At 26.5% G+C, this 27,860-nt stretch overlaps 1 protein-coding gene and 1 long non-coding RNA gene across 2 annotated transcripts; one reads left to right on the forward strand and one right to left on the reverse strand.

Annotated features, from left to right (window-relative positions):
• Positions 1 to 9,361: 9,361 nt before the first annotated feature.
• Positions 9,362 to 27,408, forward strand: LOC135922015 (calcium channel flower-like). Its single transcript, XM_065456420.1, has 5 exons — positions 9,362 to 9,504; positions 9,754 to 9,826; positions 25,116 to 25,244; positions 25,831 to 25,938; positions 26,899 to 27,408. The coding sequence occupies exons 1-5, from the start codon at positions 9,405 to 9,407 to the stop codon at positions 26,978 to 26,980; spliced, it is 492 nt and encodes a 163-aa protein (XP_065312492.1). The 5' UTR covers positions 9,362 to 9,404; the 3' UTR covers positions 26,981 to 27,408.
• Positions 12,426 to 13,294, reverse strand: LOC135922246 (uncharacterized). The gene is made up of 3 exons (XR_010570810.1): positions 13,212 to 13,294; positions 12,706 to 13,160; positions 12,426 to 12,624 (listed from the first exon to the last, which is right to left on the reverse strand). It is a non-coding gene; the product is annotated as an uncharacterized LOC135922246 (long non-coding RNA).
• Positions 27,409 to 27,860: the final 452 nt, after the last annotated feature.

The following is a 27,860-nucleotide window of genomic DNA, read 5'->3' on the forward strand; positions in this document are numbered from 1 at the left end:
GAGCCCCTGCGCGTCTCCCCCCCCCTAGCGACGCCACTGCTATTATATGATGGTCTTCGACTCAAGAAGAGCTATCTGCCCAACAAACATAAACGAGCACTTAGTTCCGCCCTCGTCGGATTTCTCCACAGATGAAATTGTAAAAGTAATTAAAAAATTGCGTAATAATAAAGCTCCTGGACTAGATAAAATAACAACTGAACATCTTAAACGCGCTGTAGCTCTTACATCTACTGTATCTAAGATTTTTATGGTCCTGCTAAAAAACAGGATGATGTCATCTGTACCAAACTTTCTTCCTAAATATATTTGTGCTTACAGACCAAATAAAAATATTCTGGAACCTATTCTTGCTTTAAAAATAATGATACGAAAATGTTGGAAAAATAAAACTGCAGCTCTCTTCACTTTCGTAGATTTTAGTAGAGCATTCGATTGCGTAAATTATGATGCCCTGTGGAGAACACTTTTGGAATGCGGGATTGAATCTAATGTTATCTACATCCTAAAGAATCACTATTCTAATTTATCCGCTTGTTTTAAAATAAACAATAAAGTATATCCCTCTTTCAGAATAAAAAAAGGTGTGAACAAGGATGCATACTTTCCCCTTTCTTGTTATATCATAATGTATAAAATTATAAAAGAAGCCCTGGGAGCTGCAAATCTAATAGATATGGGTTCAAATGTTACAATAAGTGTGGAAAATCGAATAATATCTTATGCTGATGATATCGCCATAGTGTATGCAAGTGTTGAAGAAACAAAAAATATGCAATACTTATTAGAAACATTAAGTCTGAGATTGTGTCTAAAAATAAACTTTAATAAAACTTTTATTCTTCCTACCCAAATACAGCCCAAAATTTAAATTTTACAATTGGAGGAAATGTGATTAAGATAGTAGATAAAATAAAATATTTAGGAGTTATGCTTGACAATAGAGGATGCTATGATAAAGAAGAGTTGAAAATTAGAATACAAAAAGCGAGAGGGGCGTTTTATAAATATATGAAAATTTGGAAAATGAAAGAGATTTCTGTGTGCACCAGACTAAGAATTTTCAACTCTACTATAATTCCTATATTATTATTTGATAGGGACTTGAGAAATTAATAAAACAGAGAATAGAAGATTACAATCATTCATAAATAACTGCCTCCGAACTATAAATGGCATCTTTTACCCAAATGTAATATCAAATAATAATTTATGGAGAATATCAAAACACACTCCAATTCATATTACATTAAAGAAACGTCGTATTCAATTCCTAGCTCACATCATAAGGAACTCGGACCATAATCTAGTTCATGATGCCATTACATGGCTCCACACTTATAATAGGAAAGAATACACAAAATATAAATCTTTATGGTATTATAAAACTATAAAAGATGTAATGGAACCATAGGCGTAGCCAGGATTTTCATAAGGGGGGGGGGAATTAAAAAATTACTAGGGGCTTCGCCCTCAGACCCCCTTTTGGGCGGGCCTTCGGCCCGCTTTTCCCGGCCTTCGGCCGGGTTACTTTAGTCTATATATAGTCATAAATATTTTTACAAATTTTGTTATAAGCCTGGAACAAATATGAAATATATTTTTATTAGTTTATATGAAATATATTTTTATTAGTTTAAATGAAATATATTTTTATTAGTTTATATGAAATATATTTTTATTAGTTTATATGAAATATATTTTTATTAGTTTATATGAAATATATTTTTATTAGTTTATATAAAATAAAAACATAATAAATAACTTGTATTGTATATATCTTAATATAAAAGCATAGTAATAATTTATTCCAAACAATTATAAGTAATGTATTTATAAAAAGTAACTAGACATATAGTTGATTTTACTCTATTATATAGAATTAACAGAGTTGGGCAGGTCCTCCGGAAAAAGAATCTAGATACAGATACAGATTCTTTATAAAAAAGTGAATCTTAGATACAGATACTAGTATCTTTTTCATAATATCAAGAAGATACAAGATAAAGATACTTGTATCTTTTACTAAACTAGAGTATCTTAAATACAAGATACTTTTTATTATCATTACCAATTAAATTAGAATAGTTTATAAAATACAGTTTTTTTTTATTTATTTGTGAAGAACATAACATACTCATAATAAGAATCAATATTTACAATAATTAATAAAATATTTATTGATGAATTAATTATAATAACCAGAGATTTTAATATTAGCTTTTGCCCATTAATAGCATAAACAGGAAAGTGAGAGTAGTATATTTAATGTGAGTTGAAAATTTGCAAAATAAAAAAAATTAAATCAAATTATTATTTTTTTTAATAATTTATCATTGAGCCTTTACCTTTTTGGCATATTTAGCATTGTGCCAAAACTAAATAACCTATCAACAGGAGCTGATGAAGGTATGGCAGTATTATATTTAAAAAAAATTTCCTTAATTAAAGGATAAAAATTTAGCATTTCTAGTGTTTTTCGGTGGTCTTTAATATAATTTAAAACCTCGAGCTCAATGTTGTTTGTATTGTTGAACTCAACAACATTTGCTTCACCAAAAGAAAAATAATCATCATTTTCTTCATTAGATACTAAATCTACTGGTTTAATAGCATGAGCTTGATTGTACTCTATAGATGCAAGATTTAAGGCTTCATTTAATAATATATTTTGAAAATATTTTTTTTTATTATCAGATTCAATCCATAGGTTCTTAAAATATGGATGTGATAATGGTGCCAAAAAGGTCTCATTATATTCATCATCACAAGAAGAAAAAAATTCCAAATCATTTGCCCATGGTATTTTGGACAGCTTTTAATAGAGTGAAAAGGTTTGCAGGGATCAAGGCAATAAACAAAAAAGTTTTATTATATAATGTATTTAAAAAATATTAAACTACAATTTCACTATATTTTTAACTCAAAATCTATATATAAATTTATCCTTTATATATATAAAAATTCTATTAAACAATTAAATGAAAAAATGGTGTTAATTAAATGAATGTAAGATATAAAAATTTTCGCTAAATAATAACCATTATAATAATAATAATCCATATTTAACATTCCACCCTCTATAGGAACGCCGCTAGGTTCTCTTTATCTTTTGTGTTCAAGTTTCCCATCTATTTTGATCATAAAATCTTTCATAGTTTCGTCTTGATAAATGATAGTTATTTTGGTTGTAAAATCTTATCTTGCCTTGCTCCCTCCAAATCTTTTAAAAAAAACGGTTTAGTATGTGATTCGACTTTGTCATTCTATTGTTAATTATTATCATAATTTGTTATTGAATAATTTTAGAATATATGTAATATTGAATAAGAATCGCCAAATAATCGAAATAGAATTAATTTAACGAATATCGAATTTTGAATAAGAATAATTGAAGTAGAATAAATTAATCAAATGTTGAATAATCGAAATAATATGAATTGATTGGTCGCGTTTTATTTTAATTTATTATATTATAAATATCGCGTTTTAAATAATAGCGTTTGATATAATTTTTATCGATATTAAATTTCAATTTCAATTTTATTTATTTATTTTTAATAATTTTTTATTAATATTAAATTTCAATTATTTTTATTATTTTTTTTTTTAAATTTTACTCCCTTGTTTTTTAAATCAAATAATAACTCAAAATTACTGTTTTCTTTTATCTTCAATAAAAATAATGTTTTAAAGTGGTCAATGTAACTTACACATGTTTTGTCCTTAAAACATAATTTAGATTTCATTGTATTTAAAATTTTAATTTTGAAAGATTCGTCCACTTTATCATTAATTATATAAGGTAAATGTTTATTTGTATTGTCTACTCTCTTGATTTTTTTAAATTTATAAGTGTCAAGCTTTAATGATTTGGATTCTACTTTTTTTAAATTTTTGTGTATGGGAATTTCAACTATTTCAGTTTCATTAATTTTTTCAGTATTAAGATTTATATCATTATTTTTACAGTCATAATACTCTTTTAAAATTTCACCATGTGATCTTATGGGTATATTTATATTTTCATCATTTTTTATAATCACAAATGTTTTAAATTTTATTATATAATTTATTTCTTTTAGTTTATAAGAAGGTTTTAATTCAATATCTAATTTTTTTTATACTAAAAGATTTATAATTATAATGATAATTTCTTTTATAATAATGTGTTTCTTTATCCAATTTTCTATTTTTATAACAATTCTCATTATTAGATTTACTAAAATTTTTATTAGAACAATTTTCTTTTATTTCTGTAGCCGATTTATAATTACATAAACACTTTAATGTATATAATGTTTTATCATAACTCGAATTTAACTCTCTTGGAAACACTGCTTTCATGACTAAATATAATTCATCCGGTAAATTACCTATTAAGCTTAGAGTATTCTCACTATCATGAAATTTTAAATAATCATCTAACTTGTCAATGGACTTTGTTTTATTATTAGTATCCCAAATTGGTCTATTCATGATTTAGAGAAAAAAAAATTTTTTTTTTTAATTATTCTTTACTTTTTTTTTAAAATTAATCATATCTTACGTGTTTTTAGAATAATATAAATATTACATTCCAGAAATATTTTTTATCTAGTTGTCTACATTCTAATAGTTAAAATCAATCGTGTCTGTGGATTTAGAATAATTTGTAAGTCATTATATCCCAATTTTAGTAATCATTTCCATTATACATGATAGCTCCGTAGTTTGATGTCTAGCTTAACAATTCTCCTCATAGTTGATTGATCCATTTGATCTAATTTATATTTTATTATATGAAAATAAATTAATTTAATTTAAAATCGTATATCCCACCGCTGCCACCATGAAAAGGTTAGCAGGGACAAGGCAATAAACAAAAAAGTTATTATATAATGTATTTAAAAAATATTGAACTACAATTTCACTATATTTTTAACTCAAAATCTATATATAAATTTATCCTTTATATATATAAAAAATCTATTAAACAATTAAATGAAAAAATGGTGTTAATTAAATGAATGTAAGATATAAAAATTTTTGCTAAATAATAACCATTATAATAATAATAATAATTCATATTTAACATAGAGGTAGACAATATTGTAAACTTGAATGTTTAAGTTTACCTAATTCCCTTTTAACTACAAATAGTATGGGCACTAATTCCCCATAAAATGTACTACTCTGCCCTTGTAGTTTGTCTAATGCAATTGCTATAGGGCCTAAAACTTTACAATATTCCTCCATATAAACAATATCCACTTCTTTTAAATTAGGACTATCAATTGTTTCAAATAATAATTTTAAATCGAATTTATATTTTAATAATGAAGTCATACTATCACATAAACTGTTTCATCTCGTTATGCATGGAACCTTTAGCTGAATACCACCTGATCTTTTCAGAAGATTTGGGCCTTCCACATGCATTCTAAAATTTTGTGCATTTCCCCATTAGTCCATATTGAATCTTTTCAAGATTCTGCGAGCTTGAAATTGATGAAATAATATCTTTAGTTGCAATTAAGGACAAAGTGTGGCAGGCACATCTGATGTGCCTGGGTAATATTATTTTGTTTATATCATCTAAAGATAAAGATTTTAAAAAAATTCTAAAAGAAATCTGTACCATCATTGATTTCATTAAACTCTAATAGATCATTCTCATCCTCAAAATCGTTGTCAATAGCATTTAATTTCACACCATATTCACTAAATGACTTACAAAATTGGATGCATTATCTGTGACAGTAGCAATTAGTTTATTAGAAATCCCATACTCTCTATAGACTTCTTCCGATAACTCGGCAATTTTATCAAATGAATGTGTGCCACTGCCAGGCATTCTTCTACATGCCAAGGCTCTTGATTGTTTTTGAAGAGTTTCTCTTGTTATCTTTGAAAATAATTTATAAAAAAAATTAAAATACGATATAAATACCCAGTGAGCTGTTATTCCCATAAAACTACGGGTTTTTGTAAACCACAAATCTGCCGTGGTACAAATATATGATTGGGCCTTTAAAATATTTTTTAAAGTATCTACATGATTTTCAAAAATTTCCTCTATTCTTCTCTGCAAAGACCTCCTTGAAAATATTTTAAATCATCCAATATTACTAAGAATATCTAGAATATCATATCGATATTAATCTATATAAAATAATCTAACCTTTCATCATTGTAACAAATTCAGGCTGTTCAACTAGGCTCAAAGGATGTAAACTTTTGACAATAAATTCACATATCAATTTATCAATTTTATTTTGGGTAATTGTTGGTTTTATTTTATTATTTGTAATTGTATTAAATGATTCTGATATATTAGGTTGAATCATTTTTTTTATGGTATTAGAATTTGGAGGTTTTTTTCTGTGCTGTTTTAAATATAGCTTATATTCAGAGAATATGGCTAAATGACATCTCTAATAAAAAAAATATACTAGTTTTATTTTATTCATTTATCTTTAATAAGTATTTATCACTTGTTTATGATATTTATGTATTTTTTTAAATTAGTTTCATTTTCTAATCTGATTTATTAATTCTGTCTGTGCTTGTAATATCATATTTACTTATTTTATCATCTTATAAATATCAGTCAAATCCCTTTTCAAATTTTTTAATATATTCCATGCAAAATCATTATAAAAAAAATATGAAAATAATGTACAACATTATATTATTTAATTATTAAATACATAACATTCTATTATGCATTCTAAATTGATTAAATTTAGTAAATAAATACTGTAATGTAATTTCTTTTATTTAGAGCCTTTTAAAATTATCTAATGTTATATTATATCAATTGTAGCTAAAATATTTCCTCTGATAAGAGAACTTGTTAAAATAATAAAAAATAAAAAATATATATCCAAAATAATTTTAATTTGATAATCAACTATCTTCTATAAAAATTTTTAAAATAACCATTATCTAAGAGAGACTTAAGTATGTTAATTAATAAAATAAAAATGTATAAATATAATATAATACCTTAAGATGTTTAATAAAATTTGTAGATGAGTTTGTTGATCCTTTAATAACTTTTTTATTTGTACAAGTTTGACATTCCGCTTGTACCTTCTCCTTTTTCACATATATTATCTTATAAAATTTTCCATCTAGGATTTTATGATTCAGATTTGATTCAGGAGAACCTATTTCCATAATTTCATCTTCACTACTTTCTTCACTATGAATATTAATCATTCAGCAAATCAGCGTCTACATGACAGGATTTTCACTGGATGCAAACCCCCTTCAAAAACCTTTTACTACCCCCCTAAAAATATTCACCGCCTTCAGCGGCGGTGTCTCCCTATTATTATTTTTACCTTTAAAATTTATTGATACTCTTTTTAGAGAATTTATAAAAGATAACTTAAATTAATCTATCTCTACTACCAACTATCGATATTTTGTGAATATAAAGAATTTATTTTTTAGATAATAAATTCAATTAAAATCTCCATTATTTACAATGAATTAATTATTATGGCATTATGAGCTTGCTGAAATGATAGCAGAAAGTTTTATTTGAAAACTTAATAGATAACCATCCAAAAATTTTATCTTACCACAATTAAAGCAGCCTGTCCCTTACCCCCATTAAAGCAGCCTACTCCCCTCAAAAAATAAGATGCAAACTGTTCCTACCCCTCCCGCTCATATAGACGCTGCTGCAAATTAAAAAATATTATATATAAAATATATATTTCCTTAGTTAGTTTTGGTGTTGTTATTTTTAATCTATCAAACTTTGTAACCTGTAAAATTTCCAACTAATTTTGGTAATCAATATATTTAAAATATAGCAGGAAAAAAATAAAGAAAATAATAGATTCCACGAAGAATATAAAGTTACATTGTGTAATATGTAAATGTTTTATTTAAACATGAATATTAAAAAGAATCTGTATCTGTATCTGTATCTGTATCTGTATCTTTGTCAAGAAAATAGAAAAGATACAAGATTCTTTTAAAAATAAAGGATCTTAGATACAGATACTAGTATCTTATTAAAAAGGTTAAAAAGATACTGAGTACAAGATACAAAAGGATCTTGTATCTTGTATCTTAGATACAAGTATTCGCGGTACTGCCCAACTCTGAGAATTAGTTATAAAATACTAGGTAAAATTCCACTTTTACAGACATATTTGACAGTTAGAGAATATATTACAGTTAATAATTTAACAAATTTTACTAATCAATGCTTTTGATATTAAATATGCAACAATTTACATTCAATTATTTAACGCCATCTATTTGTTTTAAGAAAAATTATATTTAAATTTAATTTTCATATTATTCATCCCACAATGTCTTTAAAAGATATTTTCTGATGTCCTTATCAATATTTTATAGTAGATTATTCGCTATATAAGTAAAAATTACTTGATTGTCATTTGATAATTAGATATACTGTACATCAACGACATATAATATTCCCCTGTTTGTATTGTGCTTTAATATTTTTTTAATTTATGATTTGATTTTATCAATAGTTTTAAAATTATATTTAACTTTTATTAAGATTAATAAATTAAAATTACTCACTTTATAAAAAATTATATTTGATATATTATATTATTTATTAATTTTATGGATCTATTATTAATAATTATAATACAATTCACTTCTGTCTTAAGACTTATCTTTGGCTAAACCTTTTCAAGACTTCAGGACAAACCGAAATGGAATTGGTATGCTCTTTAAATTTTTCTTTTTTTATATAGTAAATTTACGGCTTTAATTAAAAAATTAAATTTAAAATCAGCCACAACCCACCTTTAAAGTAATTAACTTATACTGCAGTTCTTGGGCATAGGCTCTTTTTCTGTCCCGCTCATTTTCTTAAAGCCTATGGACATATGTAAAATTTTTCGAAATGTTGCGAGTACAAGTACGTGCGGCTTGTCAATAAACGTGTAGAGGGCTCCTCATACTTTTTTTTAAAACTTTACACCCCAATTAACTTATGTTCCAATTAGATGGAAATGAGGAAAACCTAGCTAGCTCTGTTGTTTATTCAACGTCAGAGGGCATATGCGCTATATATCAAGTCACGGATCACGGAATTTAATGCATTAGCGCGTTAGATTAATCAAAATTTTTAAACGATCGAAAGGATTTAAGCAAAATAACAATAAAAATAAAAATAAACCTTAAGATAAAATACAAATAAATCAACAATATTACAAATAGTATTAATTTTTGTAAACGTGTTAAGAATATTATTAATTTTTTTAACATACCCGTAATCACTTACATATATTCATATATTGACCAGTCATGTTTAGGAGTAAACTTTAATTTGTAAGAAAAAGAAAGCATTTATCCTTTAATTAAATATATATTTTTTTAAATAGTTAATCAATATTATATTTAGCATTATCCTTTACTTAATGGATATTTTAAAAAGAAAAGATAGCGTTCCAAATACTGATGATATATCTCAAACACATAAATATCTATCAAGAATTGTCTCAACTATTGGTGGAATTGGTAAAACTTAAGATTTATTGGGACTGTTTTGTCTATTAAACATAGATATTCAATAATATTAAGTTTAATTCATATACTTTTAAATTATTAATAAATGATTATTAATAAATGCTTTTATGCTTTTTACCTAAACTATTTAAGTAAGTTATGTAAAAAAGAAAATTAAAAAACTTACATTTTCATATTGAATATTATAATTTATATAATATAAGTATATACCTTTATGTAATTTATAAAAAAAATAAATAGTTGCAATTGTATTGGGATTTTGGGTGGCATTTACATTATCTGCAAAATGTGTTGTGGCTGGACTAACCTTAGTGTAATTTTTTTAAATATATTTAAGTAATTATTTATTTTTACTATTTATAAGTATATGTGGGCCTGCCAAATAATTTACCATTGTTTGGTCATGAACATACATTCTCAGAATAGTTAGACCAACCTAAGGCCTTGATAAAAATTTAAATTATTTTGTACATATAAAAATTCCTTTCAAGAAAATAGCATATTTATATTTTCCCTCACTTATCATTTTCTCACCTTCCTTGAAAAATAGTACCTCTTACTTGGTTCATTATAGAGGTTTGCAATGGGTAGGTTTTTAGCCTATCAGCCTGATTTTATAAAAAAATTTAACCCATCCATCCAACCCACTCATAGTTTTTTAAAAATATACCCACTTACCCTGTCCACCCACTTGCCCATTAGTCTAAAATTTTTTACCAACCACTGATTATTTATAAAAAAAATTTAACCCATATAAAATTTAAATAAGCTCATTCTTTCAATTTTTAAGCATCTAATAAAGATGATTTAGTTTAAAGTATTACATCCTTACAAAAAAGTTTTATCATTTAAAATTGCTATATTAAGCATAAAAAAAATATTCGATTTAATTTACTGATGAGGAATTTATTTGATCTAAAAAAAATATTTATATAATAATAAAATTAATATATATTGATACTAAAAATAATTTTTCATTCAGAAGATACACTGGTTTGCTTAATTGACAGCATTTTTCTAGCTAATCTTGATGGCTTTGATAAATTTTTTTCTTGTTGTTTCCATCAAAGTAGGATATTCATTAGAAGTAGTGTTGTTAAATGTATCGATTTCAGCCAATTTTTATAATCGGCTTACTCAATATTTTAACCAGAAAAATATTGCACAAGACTAGAGATTTTACTAATACATATCCAATTTGTTCAATCTATGGCCAAAATCTTCAGGCTTGCATAATGTTCTGCTAAAATATTGAGATAGGCTCAAATGGAGTTGTTTAACAGTTTAAAGGTACTTAAGTGAGATATTTAAATTAAAGTGAAACCATTAATAATAAGTAAAAAAAATTAATTTAAATTAATTGTTTATAAATTATAAACTTAAACTAAACTAAGTAGCCTAAAATTTTGCTAAATTATACAAAAACTTGTTATTTTAATATTTTGCTATGTCATTAGGTAACATCTTCCTATCTGTTCACTTTGATGTGGGTGTTAATTTCAAACATTACATTATAGTTTTATATCTTTAATTGAATTCTCTTGTGGGGAAATGGGTAAAATCAGATTTTCATTCATATTTCTTCCTTGCAAATCAAATCCAACATGTTTTTGATATATTTTTACCTAATTATTTTTTTTCATTATCGGTACTTTGGTAATAAAAATGTTGAAATTTTAGGGAATATTTTTTTAAAAAAATATTTACTTAAATGATTTTAAATAGCAAATAAAAGTTGTAAACCTTTTAATCTTCCTGCCCATCTATAGTTTAAATATTTTCTTAGCTCACAAATGATGAGCTGGTAGGTTAAAAACCCTCCCAATGCAGACCTTTAGTTCAATATTTCTATTAAAATTTTTTCTTGAATGGACTTGGGCATTTTAAAAACTATCATCTAAATAATAAATCTTAAAGTTAAATTAAATTAAAGTCAACAGTTGTTTTAAAATTAGGTGTCCAAAACCCTAAATTCAATGAATTTAAGCTAGGGTTATTTAACACTTAGGCAAGTAACTAAAGGGTTGGAAAGTGGGAAATTTTCACCCCTTCAGAAATTTTTCAGTTCTTAAATTTAACTTTAAATTATTTAATTTCCCCCCCCCCAATCTATTCAATATATATCACTATAAATAATAATATGAAAGAAAACTAAGTATTTATTATTTTTATAAAATAAATAACTATTAAAAAATATTTAGAAAAAATGGTGAAAAACCAAAATTATTTTATTAAAATATAACATAGCGATGATAGGTCGACAATAAGTTAACCTAAAGACATAATAATGCTTTTCCCCTACAAGATCATCCAGTGACCCCTACACTTTTTGAGGGATAGAAGCAGAATACCCCCTAAGGTACCCCCCCCCCCATTGTAAATTATTTTTTGACACCAATAAATTTCAAAAATAATTTTTATTGCATCAATATTTATTATAATATAAATATAATGTAAAAAATATATGCTTTAAAAATATTATTTTTAAATTAATAATTTAGATAAATTAGGGGAAGAGAAAGCAAAAGAATTTATAATTTCATCAATATTTAATTGTTTAAATAAATTATTTTCCATTGATAAAATGGTTAAATTATTAAGAAATGGATCTTTCATGACACTACGAAGTCTTGTTTTAATTTTACTCATGACCCTTTCGGCAGTACATGATGTAGTAGGAATAGTTAATAAATATTTATATAAAATTGTTAAATTTGGGAAAGCAGAAAAATTTATAAGCAGACGATAAGGTAAAATAAATGAATAGTTTCTCCAGTCTGAATCATTCATCTCAGAATTATTATCATCATCAGAAGAAGCTAAATAATGTATTAGTAAAAATATCTTAATAAATTTACAATTCTCAGAATCTGACAAATCTTCTTTAACCTCTAGGTCACGGGTAATAATTACGTCCCCCGTTTTAGCCATTTTATAAATATTTCTAAACATCAACATTTCCTCAAAAACTTGACTTGTATTTAATTGATAAAATTCACAGATATCCTTGATATCATCTTTAACAATTGCCTTTTCCGCCATTCCCTTTGGGGTAAAAAATGATGTTTGACTCAAAAATTTTATCGATTCATCGTTAAATCTTTCACTAAACTGCATATCAAGTGCAGCATAAAACACACTGATTTTAAAGCTAAAATAAAATATTATATTTAATGATGAAAGTATATATACCTCTCCTTTTTGGATTGTAATGTTTGAAGTCTTGAACTTTCAAAATCAAAAGGTAAATTTCTCTTCTTTATAAAATCTTGGGCCTTTGAAAAGACATCCAAAAATTCAGTGTTATTATCAATTTTAGGATTGTAAAATAATAAAAGATAATAATTTAAATTATACTTCTCATATTAATCAGGCAATCTTTTGCCAATTGAATTTGATTTATTGCAAACCCTATATCCTTCGAAATGGTTTGCAATTTTGTACAAGCCAAGCTTGTTATCAACAATATTTTATCCAAAACACATAGTGATAAAATAAAATAAAATTTTTCTATTCTATAGACTATAGCACTAGCCATAGTGGAAGTGGCAGGATCTTCAGAATCCTTTAAATTTGCCAAAGCTGCCCTCAAAGCATCATAAAGTTGAAAAAAATTTACAATCGCCTTATATGATGTTAGCCAGCTTCTATAAATATAAAATAAACATTATATATCAAAACAATTAAGATAATATTACCGAGTGGTATTCTTGATGCGTAAAAATCTATGTGATTTTGTCAGTAAATCACTCTGACATGTTTTGAGCACTTCATATCTTTTAACATCATTAAAATATACGTAAATTTCGTCTAATATTCCCAAGACATTTCGCAGCTCTTTTACTGATTGGCATAATTGAACAACTATTAAATTTAATCGATACAATAGCACCAAATAAAAGCTGCCTTTGGCACCTCCGCTCTAATCAAAGCCTGCACTCCATTAATTCTTCCACTCATGTTTGAGGTGCCATCATAGCTTTGCCCACTAGGAATTCGAGGGGTAGATATATGGAGCCAAGCTTGGATATTATATTCTTTTTAATATCGAGGCCCGTTGTATTTCCCGTACAATAAATGTCTAATCAGCCTTTCAACGGGCTTAGGTGTCTCGCTATTTTCAACATATCTCACTATCAAAGCTATTGCTTCTGATTTCGATACATCATATGTGCCATCAACTATAATTGAATAGCACCTGTTGAATTCAATCTCCTTTTGAATTTTTTTATAACCATATTTTTCATGGTTTCAATAAGAATATTTATGTTATTATATGATAACAGATTTGAATATAATTTAGATTTTAATCCCTTAATTTTTTTTCTCACTTCTTCTTTCTTCATTATCTTGTATATACATTTTAAGAACAGGCTAGAATCTGCAATAAGTTTAATAAGGCTCATCATATTGCCATCTTAATTTTTAATCAAGCATTTATATTTTTTTTGGTTAATATTTTTGGGCATATTTTGACAATGATCTAGAAATTATAAATGATTATATATAAGATTAAATATTTAAATTTTTACTATTCCCTTTGATAAAATTTTAATTTTGCGCCAAATCTTGAAAGTGGAAAAATAATTTTATGATAAGAAATATCGGATAACAAACTAATTTGCTAAACATCGACCATAAAAATTTTTAAAAAAATAAATAAAAAATTTAAAAAAAAAAGTACCCCCATAGAAATTTATAGAAGCAGTTGCTTCGGACCCCCCCCCCCGTTGTAGGGGTCACTGAGATCATCCTGTTAACACACATGTACATCTATGTTAACTACATCAGGATTTTTGAAAAGAGACATTAATTTGCCTAATTCATCATTTAGTATATATATTTTGCAAGTTGTTTAACCCAGCTTGATAATCCTTTTTTTTACTAGCAAGTAGGCTGGACTATGTGTATCTACAATTTTATAATTTATATGGTTAATAACAGTATAATTGAAAATAATTGCAATTTCAAAAAGTTATACAACAAAAAACATCCAATAAACAAAGGGATTTCTGTTTCCAGATCCTGTTGTTAATTAATTGAGTTCTTCCACCATAAAAGTCCTATTGAAATAACCCAATTAAAAACTTGAATGACCTAATTAGTTAACTAACTAAAATCGACTAATGGAAATATTTTTTTATTTTTGGTAGAATATTTTTTTATAATTAAATATAATATTAAATTTTATTTATATGAGAGAAACTAGGCGCCATATATCGGTCATTTTGATAATATAATGGATTCTATAAAAATAATGTCAATAATTAAAATCTTATTATTAAAAAATATACATTAAATACATTAATCTATTCCCGGATCAAAACGAGCCTGTAAACCTCTTTGTAACCCATTCAATTGGGCTTTGGGATGAAGAGTGGTTGCAGTGCTTCCCATGTAACTATAAATTTACTCGAAAACCTTAATCAAGACATTATCATAATTAAACTTGATTTTACCAATACTTTTAACTCCATAAAACGAAGTTGTTTATACCCTGATAAGGATTTTTTTGCATATACACTCTTTATATGAACAACAGTTATGGGAATGCATGCCTCCAATATGTTTCCTAACTAATCATCAGAAGGGATTCAGCAAACTGATTCCCTAGAACTTGCCATTTGCTAAGGGGTACAACAAAAATAACAAGATATCAACAACAAATGTGATTTATATTTAAATATATGGTGTCAAGATGATAGAACCCTGGCTATTGCTTCACAAAACATTCATAAAATTCCAATTATGATCAAAAGTTTGGAGCCCCTTACTGGTCTCTTCCTAAATATATACAAATGTGTTACCATCAATTTTCTAACTTATTAATGACTTTCCACTCTCAGCTCTACCTTTTCATCTGGGTTCACCAATATGAGGGATGATTAGTTCTTAAACGTTCATTAGCAATTTTTTATCATTTCTTAAGGAGCCAACTCCACTCTTACAATCCTTATCACCCCATCACGCATTTTTATTGATCAAAACTTTTTTCTAATTCCCAAATCACACATGGGTTTCGGTCATCTACGGTTTATTTAAATTATGGTATTCTCAATCTTCTTGAGGAGGAGAAAATCTATTATAAGAACCTAAAATTTTTACCTCATGCTTGGCAACAGGCAACTCTCCATAACAGACTTGGCGGCATTGGCATTCGTTTTCCAAAACTATCGCTTTAGCTGCTTTTAATTTTTCATGGGTGCCATCCCACCCAATTATTCATCGTAACACGAGTTTATCTGATCTCCAGCTGATGAAAACTCTTTATACATGGGATAATGTTGTAAACCTCAAGCCGTCTAGTGGGTACAGCTCAAAAAGAATTAGGTTTTCTTTTAATTGCTCATTCCTTAACTTTCCTCTTTGCTTAGAAATTTCAATCTGAAGTAGTGCCATATTTTAAGTTTGCCAGCTTTGATAATGGCTATGAGTGGCTTGAAGCTGTTCCTAGTTTAAATTTTGGGCTTCATCTTAGTGCTGAGGAACCTAGCATAGCAGTAGATTTACGCTTGGGATGCTCATTTATATTTCCTTTCACTTGTATAAAGCGTCATTCAAGTCGTTGACTACCATCCTCTCTACTACAAATTCAGCAAGGGGAAAAGTATCCGACATCAAACAATAAATTCTCTATTAGATCCTCAAGATACCCATCTACCCTGGAATCAATAGAACTCTATACTGAACGGAAAAAGACCAGATATCATAACTCTTATTCCATTCCAGGGAAGGAAAGAATTAACTTGGAATAATATGTATAGATAAATGTATTTGAAACCAACAATTCCCTCCCGGAACGCATAATCCAAATTGAGACGCTAAAATTCAATAAATATTTCTTTTTAACTGACATTATTTTTATCCCTTGGCCCTTGAAGCCATTAAATTTTTAAAATTTTTAGGTCGTAAAATCTCATCAAAATTTGGATGTTTTTTTTACTAAAACAGCAAATTTCAACGGCAGTATGCAAATCAAATTTACTCTCCATTCACGGTTCAATACCTGCCATGATCCAAATAATTATAAAAAAAATTTTAAATTATTTTTGTTATTTTTTTTTGCTTTTTGTTTTTTTTAATTTTTTAATTTTAATTTTTTTAAATTTTAGTTTTATATATTATTAATATATGCATGCTTTAAATGTAGATTTAAATTATAAAGTATTTATTTTTATATCCAAAATTTTTGGGAATAAAATATCAAATCTTATAATTTTTTTTACAGAATCAGTTTATTAAAAACCAAAACGGGGGGTATAAACGTATACTAAATTTAAGTAGTCAACTAATTTGTTCGACTGTCAAGTTATTTTGTCTCTGAAAGTCGGAGTCGATTTTTCGACTAAAAACTCGAGATAAGTTTTTTTTTTAATCGACTAAATTTATTTGTTTAATATAACTACTTATTACACTTAAATTGAATCATCTGCTTTATTTAATAAAATTATATAATCAAGTTGTTAAAAAAATGCAGCATAGTCCTGCCTAGTCACATGTACTGAATGGGCCTTGTTAATAAAATATGTTATATTATTTATCACATTGCAGGCCTGACCAAAGCCCATGGTATGCAATTTTTTTAAAAAAATATGCCTCAGATCAACCCTAAAAATATATTTTTTTTTACAAAGCCTAGGCTAGGGCGATAAAATATATTTTTAAATTAGACCAATCAATCGACTGGAAAACCATACAATGGATCACTTTATCATTAATTCACTACATATTTTTAATTGCCATTTGAAACAATTTAAAAAATATAACCAAAATTATAATAAATTTTTTAATAAAAATTCTGGGCCAGGCCATATTCTAAATTTATAAAAATAATATTTAAATTTTAGTCAGGGTCATTTTACAGAATGTTTTTTAAGCGGCTGGCATTCTGTGTATTGTTGCTAACAATTTTTTTTACTTCCAAACAAAAATAATTATTTGTCGAATTCATTTTTTTTTATAATATGAAAAAAACTTAATAGTCATCGCTAGAGGTCTGCAAGGGCCGGGTAACGTCTAAAAAATATATTTGGGCCGATCCGGGCAAAAGAATTAACAGGCCAGGTCGGGCTAATTTAAAAAAAATTATTTTAATATTTCATATAAGATAATTCATAGAATATAGTTTTTTTTAACCACTCCCAATATTATAAATAGTTGCTTATTTTGATGTTCAACTACATATATTTCGGTTTTGGCCTTTTATTTAAAAAATATATAAAAACCTGACTGGGCAACCTAAAAAATTTAAATAGGGCCGGGCCGGGCAATGAATAAAATCCCTCCGGGCCCGGCCTGAAAATTTGCCATTTGCAGATCGCTAATCGTCGCATGTCAGGCGTCATTTAATCGTTGATAAATATCAAAAAAAGCCCTATTACGGGTCTTAAATATAATTGGGTAATTGCTATATTTTTAGCCGGCTAAACAAAGTATTTAGCCGAAAACTATTATTTTGGCCTCGGGTTTTTTAAAAAAAAAATAGCTTAAATTTGGAAAAAACTAATAAAAATTAAAAACCTTAATGTTAACGGATTTTCTCCAGCAAGCACCCGAAGATTGGGTCGAGTTAGCCCATATTTAGGCATTACCCAACTTTAGTCTTTAGTTTTGAGACTTGTTAGTATACCAAGTTTTTTTTGATACTTTATGCTTGCATCTCAAATGTTAAGTCAATTGTGATGAAGATATAATTTTGAGGAATATTATATTTTTAAATTCCAAGAGGTAAAATTTCAGGTTAAGAATTTGCCATCTTGCCAAGGAATCGTTGTTATGCCATTTAATCTCCAATTAAGGTCATGCTATTATATGTTGCCTTTGTCATCATCGTAATTTAATAGTGATGCATTGCTTGGCAATCTATCAGAAAAATTAATAAATATATTATATAGATGCAGGCGCGTACGCAGGAATTTGGTTAAGGAGGGGGGGGGGATAATAAAAAATTTTAAGAAATATTATTATTTAAATATATTAAGCATAAATTTATTAGGACTAATAACTTTTCTAATACACAATTTTAAATTAATGTGAATTACAAAAAAATTATATTATATACACCGGCATTGAAAAACTATAAAATAAATGTGAATTATAAAATATAGAGTGGATATAATCACGATATGAATCACTTAAATGACCCAAAATTGAAATTTGAATTTTTTGAGCTTTTAAAATCTATATATAAAGTATAAAAAATTTAAATGTTGGTATAAATTAGTACACAAAAAGTTTCTTAGGAATATTGTATTTTGTATGTTTTTAGCTAATTTTTCAATTATCTCTCCTTGCTTGGCGTTAAATGCCTATGAATATTCAAAAGATCTAAATCATTCAATCTACTTTCAGAAGTTGTATTTCATAGGTATGTTTTTCAGAGACTTGCAGGCCCGGCCCCCGGGCCGGACCGTATCCGAAATTTTTTTTTTAAAAAAAACACCCAGGCTGGACCTAAAAATATTTTTAAAAAAATATCCTGGCCGAGCTGAATATTTTAAAACTAAATATTTGAATTCGCCAATTTTAGCTATAAAAATCAAATATAATTATAATTTATATTAAAAAAATTCGGACCGGGCCTAAAAATCTTTTTAAAAAAAATACGGGCCGAAACATTTTTAAAAAATCTGAGCCGTGCCCTGCAAATGGTACCTTTGCAGGGCTCTGTTATTCTTCCTAAAAAAGATAATGTTCTCTCATTAGTTTACTAATGGGAAGAGTTACTAATATATATATAACCATTTTAATACATTGGGAATATAATCTAAAATGTGTTTGAAATAATGCAAAGCATCCATAGCAACCATAGTTAATCTTTTAATCAGAGTTATTCAGCTAATAAGGCATCATAAGATACTTTAACATCTTCATGATAAAATTCTAACAAATATTTATTTTTTTTCTATCACCATCTGAAAAAGGTTGGAAAGGCTTTTGTAAAAGTAATATCTGCGAATTTGTAAGTGCTGCATGATGTTTATTTGGGTTATAAATGTATCTAAGAGAGGGGACATTTGTTTTATAATACTCTTCTACTGATCCTATATTAATGTTTGACGATGAGCTTGCTTGCTGCAAGTCGAGGGGGACAAATATTAAACACTTATAGCTCTGCTTTTGACTCAACAATAACATATAAAATATGTTCTTCATCAACATTAGCTCTAATTTCCTTGAGTTCTAATAAAATACTCTCCGCTATTCTCATCTTAATCAAGTCAATGCCATGTTTTTAAAAAGTATTACATACAAATTTGTAATAAGTATTGAATCCAATAATTTTCTTGCTTCTGAGGAAATATTTTATTTCTCCCTGTTGGACAAGGAGTTTCAGAGAAAATTATTATTTGACTAGAAATTTAGATAAATAATACGCCACCAAAATTTGAAAGGTAAATTACGCCAAGGAAAACTTGAAATCAAAATTAATTGATAAAATAACTTAGTAGATGAATGTAATAAATAAATGTAATTAAATATATATATATATGAGATAGGAATAAATATTAACAAATATAAATTAATATTAACAATAATATTTTTGAAAAATATATCCGGCATCTGTATTTTTTGGCTTTGGGGGGGGGGGGGGGGGCTGCGTACGCCAATAGTAGAAAGTAGTGTTGTTAAACGACTCATCCGCGTCGGCTTAACTACGACTCATCATAATATATATTAACCACGCGACTAAGCTATTTGATGAAATCTCCAAATAATTATTGCGGTAATATAATATACTAGTTGATATTCCGTCAAGAATGACGGAAATAATAAAATCTTGAACTATTATATGAAATTTTTTTATAAATACATTTTTTTATATAAAATAAATGAGAAATTTTAGTGATTATTTATTCATTTTATTAAATTTAGCGTAAAATATATGAAATTGTAATAAAAAATATAGGGTAGATTATATAGATTGGTATATTGTATGTCATTTCCAGAGTTCAAATATTGTTGTTGAGATAAAATTTTTATACTGGTATATTTTAAGGTGGTAATATGAAATAATGTTTATTTTTCAATTGGCTAAATATAATTTAAATTTATTTGTTAAATCTAAATTGTAATAAGTACTTAGGATTAGTGAGGGAGGTTAATTTTCTGGCATGGATCGAATCCCGTTGGTGTAAAAAAAATTTTCTTAAAATTTAACATTAGAGATATATAGTCTCCATCATTTAACATTAAGAAGATAGGAAAGTGGATAGAAAAAATAAAAATTAACATTAAGATGATAGGAAAAATAAAAATTAAGATTTTACGACTTCATTTCTTGATTACGGTGATTATATATAAAGGCTTAAATTGAGCTATAAGCGTAAGCAATATTGAGCGTATAAAATTTTTAGCTTAAGCAAAAAGTTTCGCGACAAAATAGATAATTATAAATATAAAGTGAAAATAGCTGTATGGTACCAACAATATTATATCCTTCAAAATATCGTGATAATGCGTTTAATTTATTCCTTTTATATCTAAAATTTTATAAATTTTGTTTCAGTAGTTTTTAAAATAATAAGCCATTCATGACGAAACTTGGGTCTGTTAATCTCCACAAATGTTTACACAAGTCTTTTTTAAATTTTAGTTGAGATAGAGAATTTTTTTAAAAAAATTCTTATCTTAAATATTAATTTTATGAAAAATGTTTTGGAATATCCATCAATTTTTTTTGTACTTAATTTTTTAAACCCTTTTTTAGAAAATTTTGGCTTATAAAGTATCCTCAACATTATTTATCTAAGCATAAAAATTTTAATAAATAGAAATAGCGAATATTCATTTGAAATTCTGGTCTTTTAAACCCCACTGGAGTATTCACTTAAAAAATTTCCATTTATGCACTAAAAATAACTATTATTAGAAACCTTACATCAAACTTATTTTTATCAGGTGAACCGATCCTAGATAAAAAATTTTATCTCAATTATCTCCTCATAATTAAGTTCCTTCAAGATTCTTGGATATATAAATGACCTCATCTCTGCCAAATTACTAATCTCCATGTATGCAAATAATATTTTTTTTCTTGGTTTCCTTATTTATTAATATCCCTCTTATCTCCAACACATCATCTATATATTCAATATAATCTTGAAAATTGTTTTGTTTATCTAAATTATCAAATTTTACTTGTATTATGTTGTTATTTACTTGATTACCATTATTCGTTTCACTTGATATATTAAAAAATGTTTGATTAACCACTTTTACCAATTACAATAGTTGGTTTTTCTTCTTTATTCATAATAAGAAAATTACTCGTCGCCACTTTATGACTACATATCGTATCGTATCATACACTGGGGAGGCATCCCACAATTAAGTGGTCACTCCACCGCCCTATAGAGAGCGTCTCCAATGCAGTGAATTTGCATCCACTGTTTGGCAGTAATTTACCCTACTGTCAGGGCCCGTTTAATTCATGAGGACTGACGGTACCTCTTGTGGATAAGCCAGGATCCACTGATTGATAGCAATTAGCAGAGATTTTGGTAAGAATAGAGAAATAAGAAAATATATAATTAATAAATAGTGTGCTTATCTTTTTAGAGAATTTGTTTCAAATTAGTGAATTTTTGATGGTGCTCATTATTTATAGGCTTTAAAATGATTACCTTTGTGATTAAATAATTGAAACAAATCAAGTGTATTTGTTGGTAAATCTAGAAATAAAATTTATAAATGATTAAAAATTTTTTTATTAGTTATTCTATGAAAATTCGCTTGATGTATCATTGCATTTAATAATTAAAAGTTTCTTATATTAAAAATTAATTTTCGCAGACGATCGATATTTGAGCATAAGGGTTTGAACCTATTAATTTAGAACATCTTAGACTACATATGACTTTATTATATCGTTTTTTAGATATCAATAATGTCAGATAATAAATCCAAATAAATGTAATATAAAATGTAATATCTTACATAGCATTTATCATGTAATATAGAATGTATAAACTATAATAATATCTTATATCGCATTTATCACGGGGGGGGGGGGGTTCTCTTCTTTTCTAAAATTAGAAAAATAAATTTAATAACATTTCTTATAAATAAAAATATGATTTGATTAGTGTATCCTCTAAAATTATTGTATAATTTGGGTCAAAAAAAAACCTTACTTTCTTTTTCTCTTTAATTGGGTCTGGTTACCTCCACCCACCTGAAAGCCTACGTTTATTGTGGATCATAGCATATTTTATTAAATAAGATATACAATTGCATTTGGTATCGTTATAAATTATTTTTAAAATAATATTACATAGTATTTAATATTCAAAGACCAACAATATTTACAATTTTAGGAATTTCACTATATTCTTTTTATTAGGGATGTACCTATATTTTGCAGATATTTCACCCATTTTAAAATATCGTTTATCGGCCAATATTATAAAATTTCCCGATCCGATATAAAATGGCGTCTTTAACAAAAATAAAATTTTTAAAAAGAGTTGTATCTAAAATCATTTATTTTTATAAATAAAATCGAAATCCATATTTACGTATATTTTTTTAATTCTTTCTTTCTTTATTGTTATTTTTTTTGCGCACTTTTTATAAAAATGTGCGATAATTTCTTCAGAATCAGTTTTTAGTAGTGTTGTAAATGAACGCGTTCGTGAACGAAGTTTGTTTATTTGAAAAAAGGTGATGAACGGCGTTCCTTTTTTTTTGACGAACTTTGAACGTGAACGCGTTCCTTTTCTTTGATGAACGCGTTCAATTTTACGTTCGTTCAATTTTAAAAACACTTTTTATTTATTTGAAAAATTAATATTAATCCGCATTTTTTAACAAAAAAGTCTTATATTTTTATTTATTTGAAAAATTAATATTTAATCCAATTTTTTAACAAAAAAGTCTTATATTTTTTAATCAGCTGTTTTTACTTTTTCCTCTTTCATATTGCAATTAACGTACCATAGTGCTACTGCTAGAGAAGATAAGATTAAAGTTTATTAATTTGAATATTTTATATTTTAATTTAATAGATTAGCATTTGCATGGATATAAATATTTCATCATCAGATTCTGAAAATCAAAATTTAATATTAGATGAATTAGAATTACCATGGCCCAAATATCAAAAATATTTCACTGTTTTAAAATCAATTCCGAGATATCCTTTTTTTTGACGAGGAAGAAGAGGGCAGATTGGAAGATGATAACATAGCTCAATTTTTTGAAACAATGGATAAAACATTAAATGTTTTTAATAAATTCCCCCTTTTAAAAGAATTATTTATCAAGTATAACACCGCAATCCCTTCATCTGCCCCTGTTGAGCGAGTTTTTAGTATAGCTAACGCTGTATTAACTGACAAGCGTTCATGCCTATCAGATGAAAATTTTGAAAAGCAATTATTATTAAAAATTAATAAGAAAAATTTTTTATAAATTTATTTTTTTATCGCTCTATTATATTGTATTTATAATTATATTATCAAAATAAAACTATTATTTTTTATCATGGCTAATATATTGTGTTGAAAAATATAAGGCATTTATTTATATCAAATTAAATTTAAAAAAAAATTTATCATAAAATTTTGAACGTATGAACGCGTTCATGAACTTGAACGCGTTCCTTTTTTTAAATTTGAACGTGAACGTGAAGGCGTTCGATTTTTGTCAATGAACTTTGAACGCGAACGCGTTCGATTTTTTTAAAAATGTTTACAGCACTAGTTTTTAGTGATAAATTGGAAATTTTGGTATTTCTAAAAAGAAATCTTCGAATGTTAAATATTATTTTAAATATTTATTTTAAATTTCATATATATTTGTTTATTACTTATTATCTATATAAATTAATGTGTTACTTATTATATAAATGTGATTTAACAATAAATATATTTTATTGAATAGAATATAAACTATTACTGACCATTATAATATATTTAAATGACATAAGTTATGGTATAGTTAAATTATAGATGTTATACTAATAAAAAGTATATTAAAAATTAAAACCATTGGTATCTTTACAGAATACAAAATTAGATATGATATCGGATCGCCGATATCAATTTATTATTGGGAATATCGGATCGGCCTCCAAAAAGTGGTATCGGTACACCCCTACTTCTTATATATAATTTGATTAAAAAAATTACACGCGATTGCAATTTATTGCCCCTCAGATTCTATCCCCATAATAATTTCAAAAATTGATATTAATAATGTACCAACTTCTTAATATTGGTTTATTTAATGTAATCAAAGTCAAGTTGTGGAATTTCTTATAAAATTGTCTGAAATTTATTGTGTGAGTATTTCTACTCATGCTAGAAATACATTTCCGTAAAAATCGAATTATTAAATTTTTTAAAAACGCACTAAATAGATGATTAGAAGTTAGTAAATAGCACTGCAGAATCATTTGTTAAGGGCTTTTTTGAAATTCAAAAATATATATTTGGCTCAAAAATTCCAGTATATTGATTATGAAAATGAATTTTTGAGTCATATTTAATTTACATGCTGGTAATACTCGAATTGGTTAAGAATATTTTTCAGTAAATATGCGCGTTGGCATATTGCGCCAAGTGATTATAACAATACCAAAACATAATATTTAAAAGATTATCCGGTATTATAATAGTAACTCTGGAAGCTCCAGTCTTGTATTGCATGCGGATAAGCTTCCTGGAAAAGATGATAGTGTTTTGTGATAGCAAACCTTATTGGTTAAAGACCTTCTTATACTTTGGGTAATTTTTTTTATCATTTCCTGAAATTTAATTTTTAAAAAAAATCAAAAAATATAACCTCTGAAGTTTTAAACAAAGTAGGAATCTTAGAATTTATTGGAAACGAAACCAGAAACCACTTAAATTTTCGGAGTCGTGTCAGAACAGGTTCTAACAAAAATGCTAGTAATTCAGATGTATATTGTTTAAAATTTTGCGTGATACATTTTAGAGGGTTTATTTTATTGTTTAGACTTTTTTGATTGATTTTAACCAACCAGAACATGGAGGACCACGTCAAATGTAAGATCTGGAACTGGAAGGAAGTCACTTTTTTAAATTTTATTAACCGGTATCAGAACCATCTTTTAAAAAAATTTAAAAACGGAAGATTCAGAACCCTTTTCGATTTATGTTCCAAACTCTGGACTTAACAAATTTAGGCTTTCTTTAATGAGCATGCTATTGCCCTACTACATTTAAATTAATTCTAAGAACCACTATTTTTTAAATGCGTGTGAACCGGGATCGAGCATTTTTTAGTTCGGTTATAAAAGTAGAAAGCTCTAACCTATATTTAAATTATATTTATTTTACGCTACAACAGGCTGGCTCTACCACCTATCCTTATATGCCCCGGAATTACAACGATCGGTGCTTCCTTGTTCATATTCATTTCTTCGGCCTTGTATGGTTCCATGGCCCTTGGCAAAAAGTTGGTTGTTTTTTTATTCTAATAACTAACAAAAATAATTCCACATGCAAGTATTTTTTAAAAAAAGGGGAAGGGGAGAGGGATATTTTGATAATCAGCCATTTATATAATGTCTTTGGACTTTTAAAATAATGATTTATTAAAATAAATGATTCTCGTGTTAAATTTTGATTTTTTTTGTATCTCCCTTTGCATTTTTAGCCGATTTAGGTCCAACTGAAAATGGTCACTACCACAACTGATTTATTAAAATATTTATGTGTCAGAATTGATAGAATATTAATAAAAATGTTTAAATTGTAATAACCATTTTTAATATATATCTACCCTAAACCCATATTTCTCAAATTTTAATTATCTTTAAACCATGCCTCTAAGCTTTAATATTTGTCCTTAATTAATAAATATAATTCACACACGCCTATTAAAAAAAATCTTTCAGATTAACATTCCTTGAGTTTAGCTCTTATCATATTAAATTTATTCATATTCCAGGCAGACAATTTATCATTAGTAAAAGGCAAGGCTTTTTTCACTATCATTTTTAAACCTCTTAATTGTACCCAAAACAGAGCTCTCTCGAAAGCCTCCTAATTCAATGACGTCGAACCCCCCTTTCTGGTGACTAGAATATTAAATGGATACTGACTATATATATTTAATAAGAGGGTATCTCCTCCTAAATTATCGGACCTGAGATTTTAATGACGTGAATAATTTTTACTCTCCACTCCTCATGTTAGAGGGCCCTAATCCGAAGATGGATTGTACTCATCTTTTCCCCTTCTAAAAATTTATAATATAGTTAAACTCGTCTACTAAGCTAAGCTAATTTTATGGTATAACTATATAAAATTAGATTAACGGTTTCAATCATAAACATCGTTCATAATTTCTAAGTGATTTTTCTTCTTATTTTGCTTCATATTATTATACATTTTTTTGAAATATCTTTATTAGAGCCAAAAGAGAAGAGATGATATCTAAAATGGGTGCGACTCAAGGGAATAAACCGAATCTAACACTGCATACCCCGGCATAAGCATCGTCATAAAAAAATAAATATTAAATAATGCCAAGAAAATATTTTTCTTCTAAAATCTCATTTATAAAATGTCAATCACAATCAAACCTATAATACTTCATACCAAATATATTCAATGACCAAATATTATTTTTATTAAATAATATAAATAGATCTAGACACGTTTTTAAACATAATTAATGTCAATTTAGATGTTGTTCAATTAATTTTTACACTTTTTAAATATATATTTTTTTAAATTCATAATAATAAGTATTCTATCATAAAGACCAAATTATTGAAAAATTTATAAATTTAAATTGTTACTCATTACCTTTAATTTATAGTTTCTTTAAAAAATATAACTCATTTTGAGCTAAATCAAAATATTTTTATTAATTTTTTTTCTTATAATTATATAAAAAATTTTTTTTTACAATGAACCAATTAACTAGCATTCCATGATATTGGTACTTTTTAAAATATTCTATATAAATATTATTGCCAATATTCTGTACAAAATGTATATCAGTTATTTTGATTGGTAATTATCTTACCTGTCCATGTCGAATTCAATAGATTTATATAAAAAAATTGTTTAAGGAAAAAAAATTTTTTTTAGAAATTCTTTTTGGTATTCAAGAAATGACATAAAATATAAGAGAGATCGCGAAAAATTAGAAAAAGATAATAAAGATATATGACATTCCAGAATGATAAAATGACAAAAATAAAAAAAAGGTCACTATAAAAACGGAAGTAAAATTAGAGGTCCACCCACGCTAAGAACGGGTGGGCGGGTTAAGAAATTTAAGCAATAGGCGGGTGGACTAAAAAAATTTAAAATCATTCAAGTATATTAATTAAAAATGGTTCTTATGAACTTTTTGGATTAAAT

The sequence above is a fragment of the Gordionus sp. m RMFG-2023 genome, chromosome 1, assembly GCF_954871325.1.
Source record: "Gordionus sp. m RMFG-2023 chromosome 1, tfGorSpeb1-WG-v2, whole genome shotgun sequence".
Lineage (NCBI taxonomy): Eukaryota > Metazoa > Nematomorpha > Gordioida > Chordodea > Parachordodidae > Gordionus > Gordionus sp. m RMFG-2023.

Bases quoted from the DNA above. Each gene is read 5' to 3' on its own strand.
- LOC135922015 (XM_065456420.1), top strand. From the start codon at position 9,405: ATGGATATTTTAAAAAGAAAAGATAGCGTTCCAAATACTGATGATATA. The intron at 9,505-9,753 runs GTAAAACTTAAG...AAAAATAAATAG, and splicing joins CTCAACTATTGGTGGAATTG to TTGCAATTGTATTGGGATTT. The intron at 9,827-25,115 runs GTAATTTTTTTA...AATATTTAAAAG, and splicing joins GTGGCTGGACTAACCTTAGT to ATTATCCGGTATTATAATAG.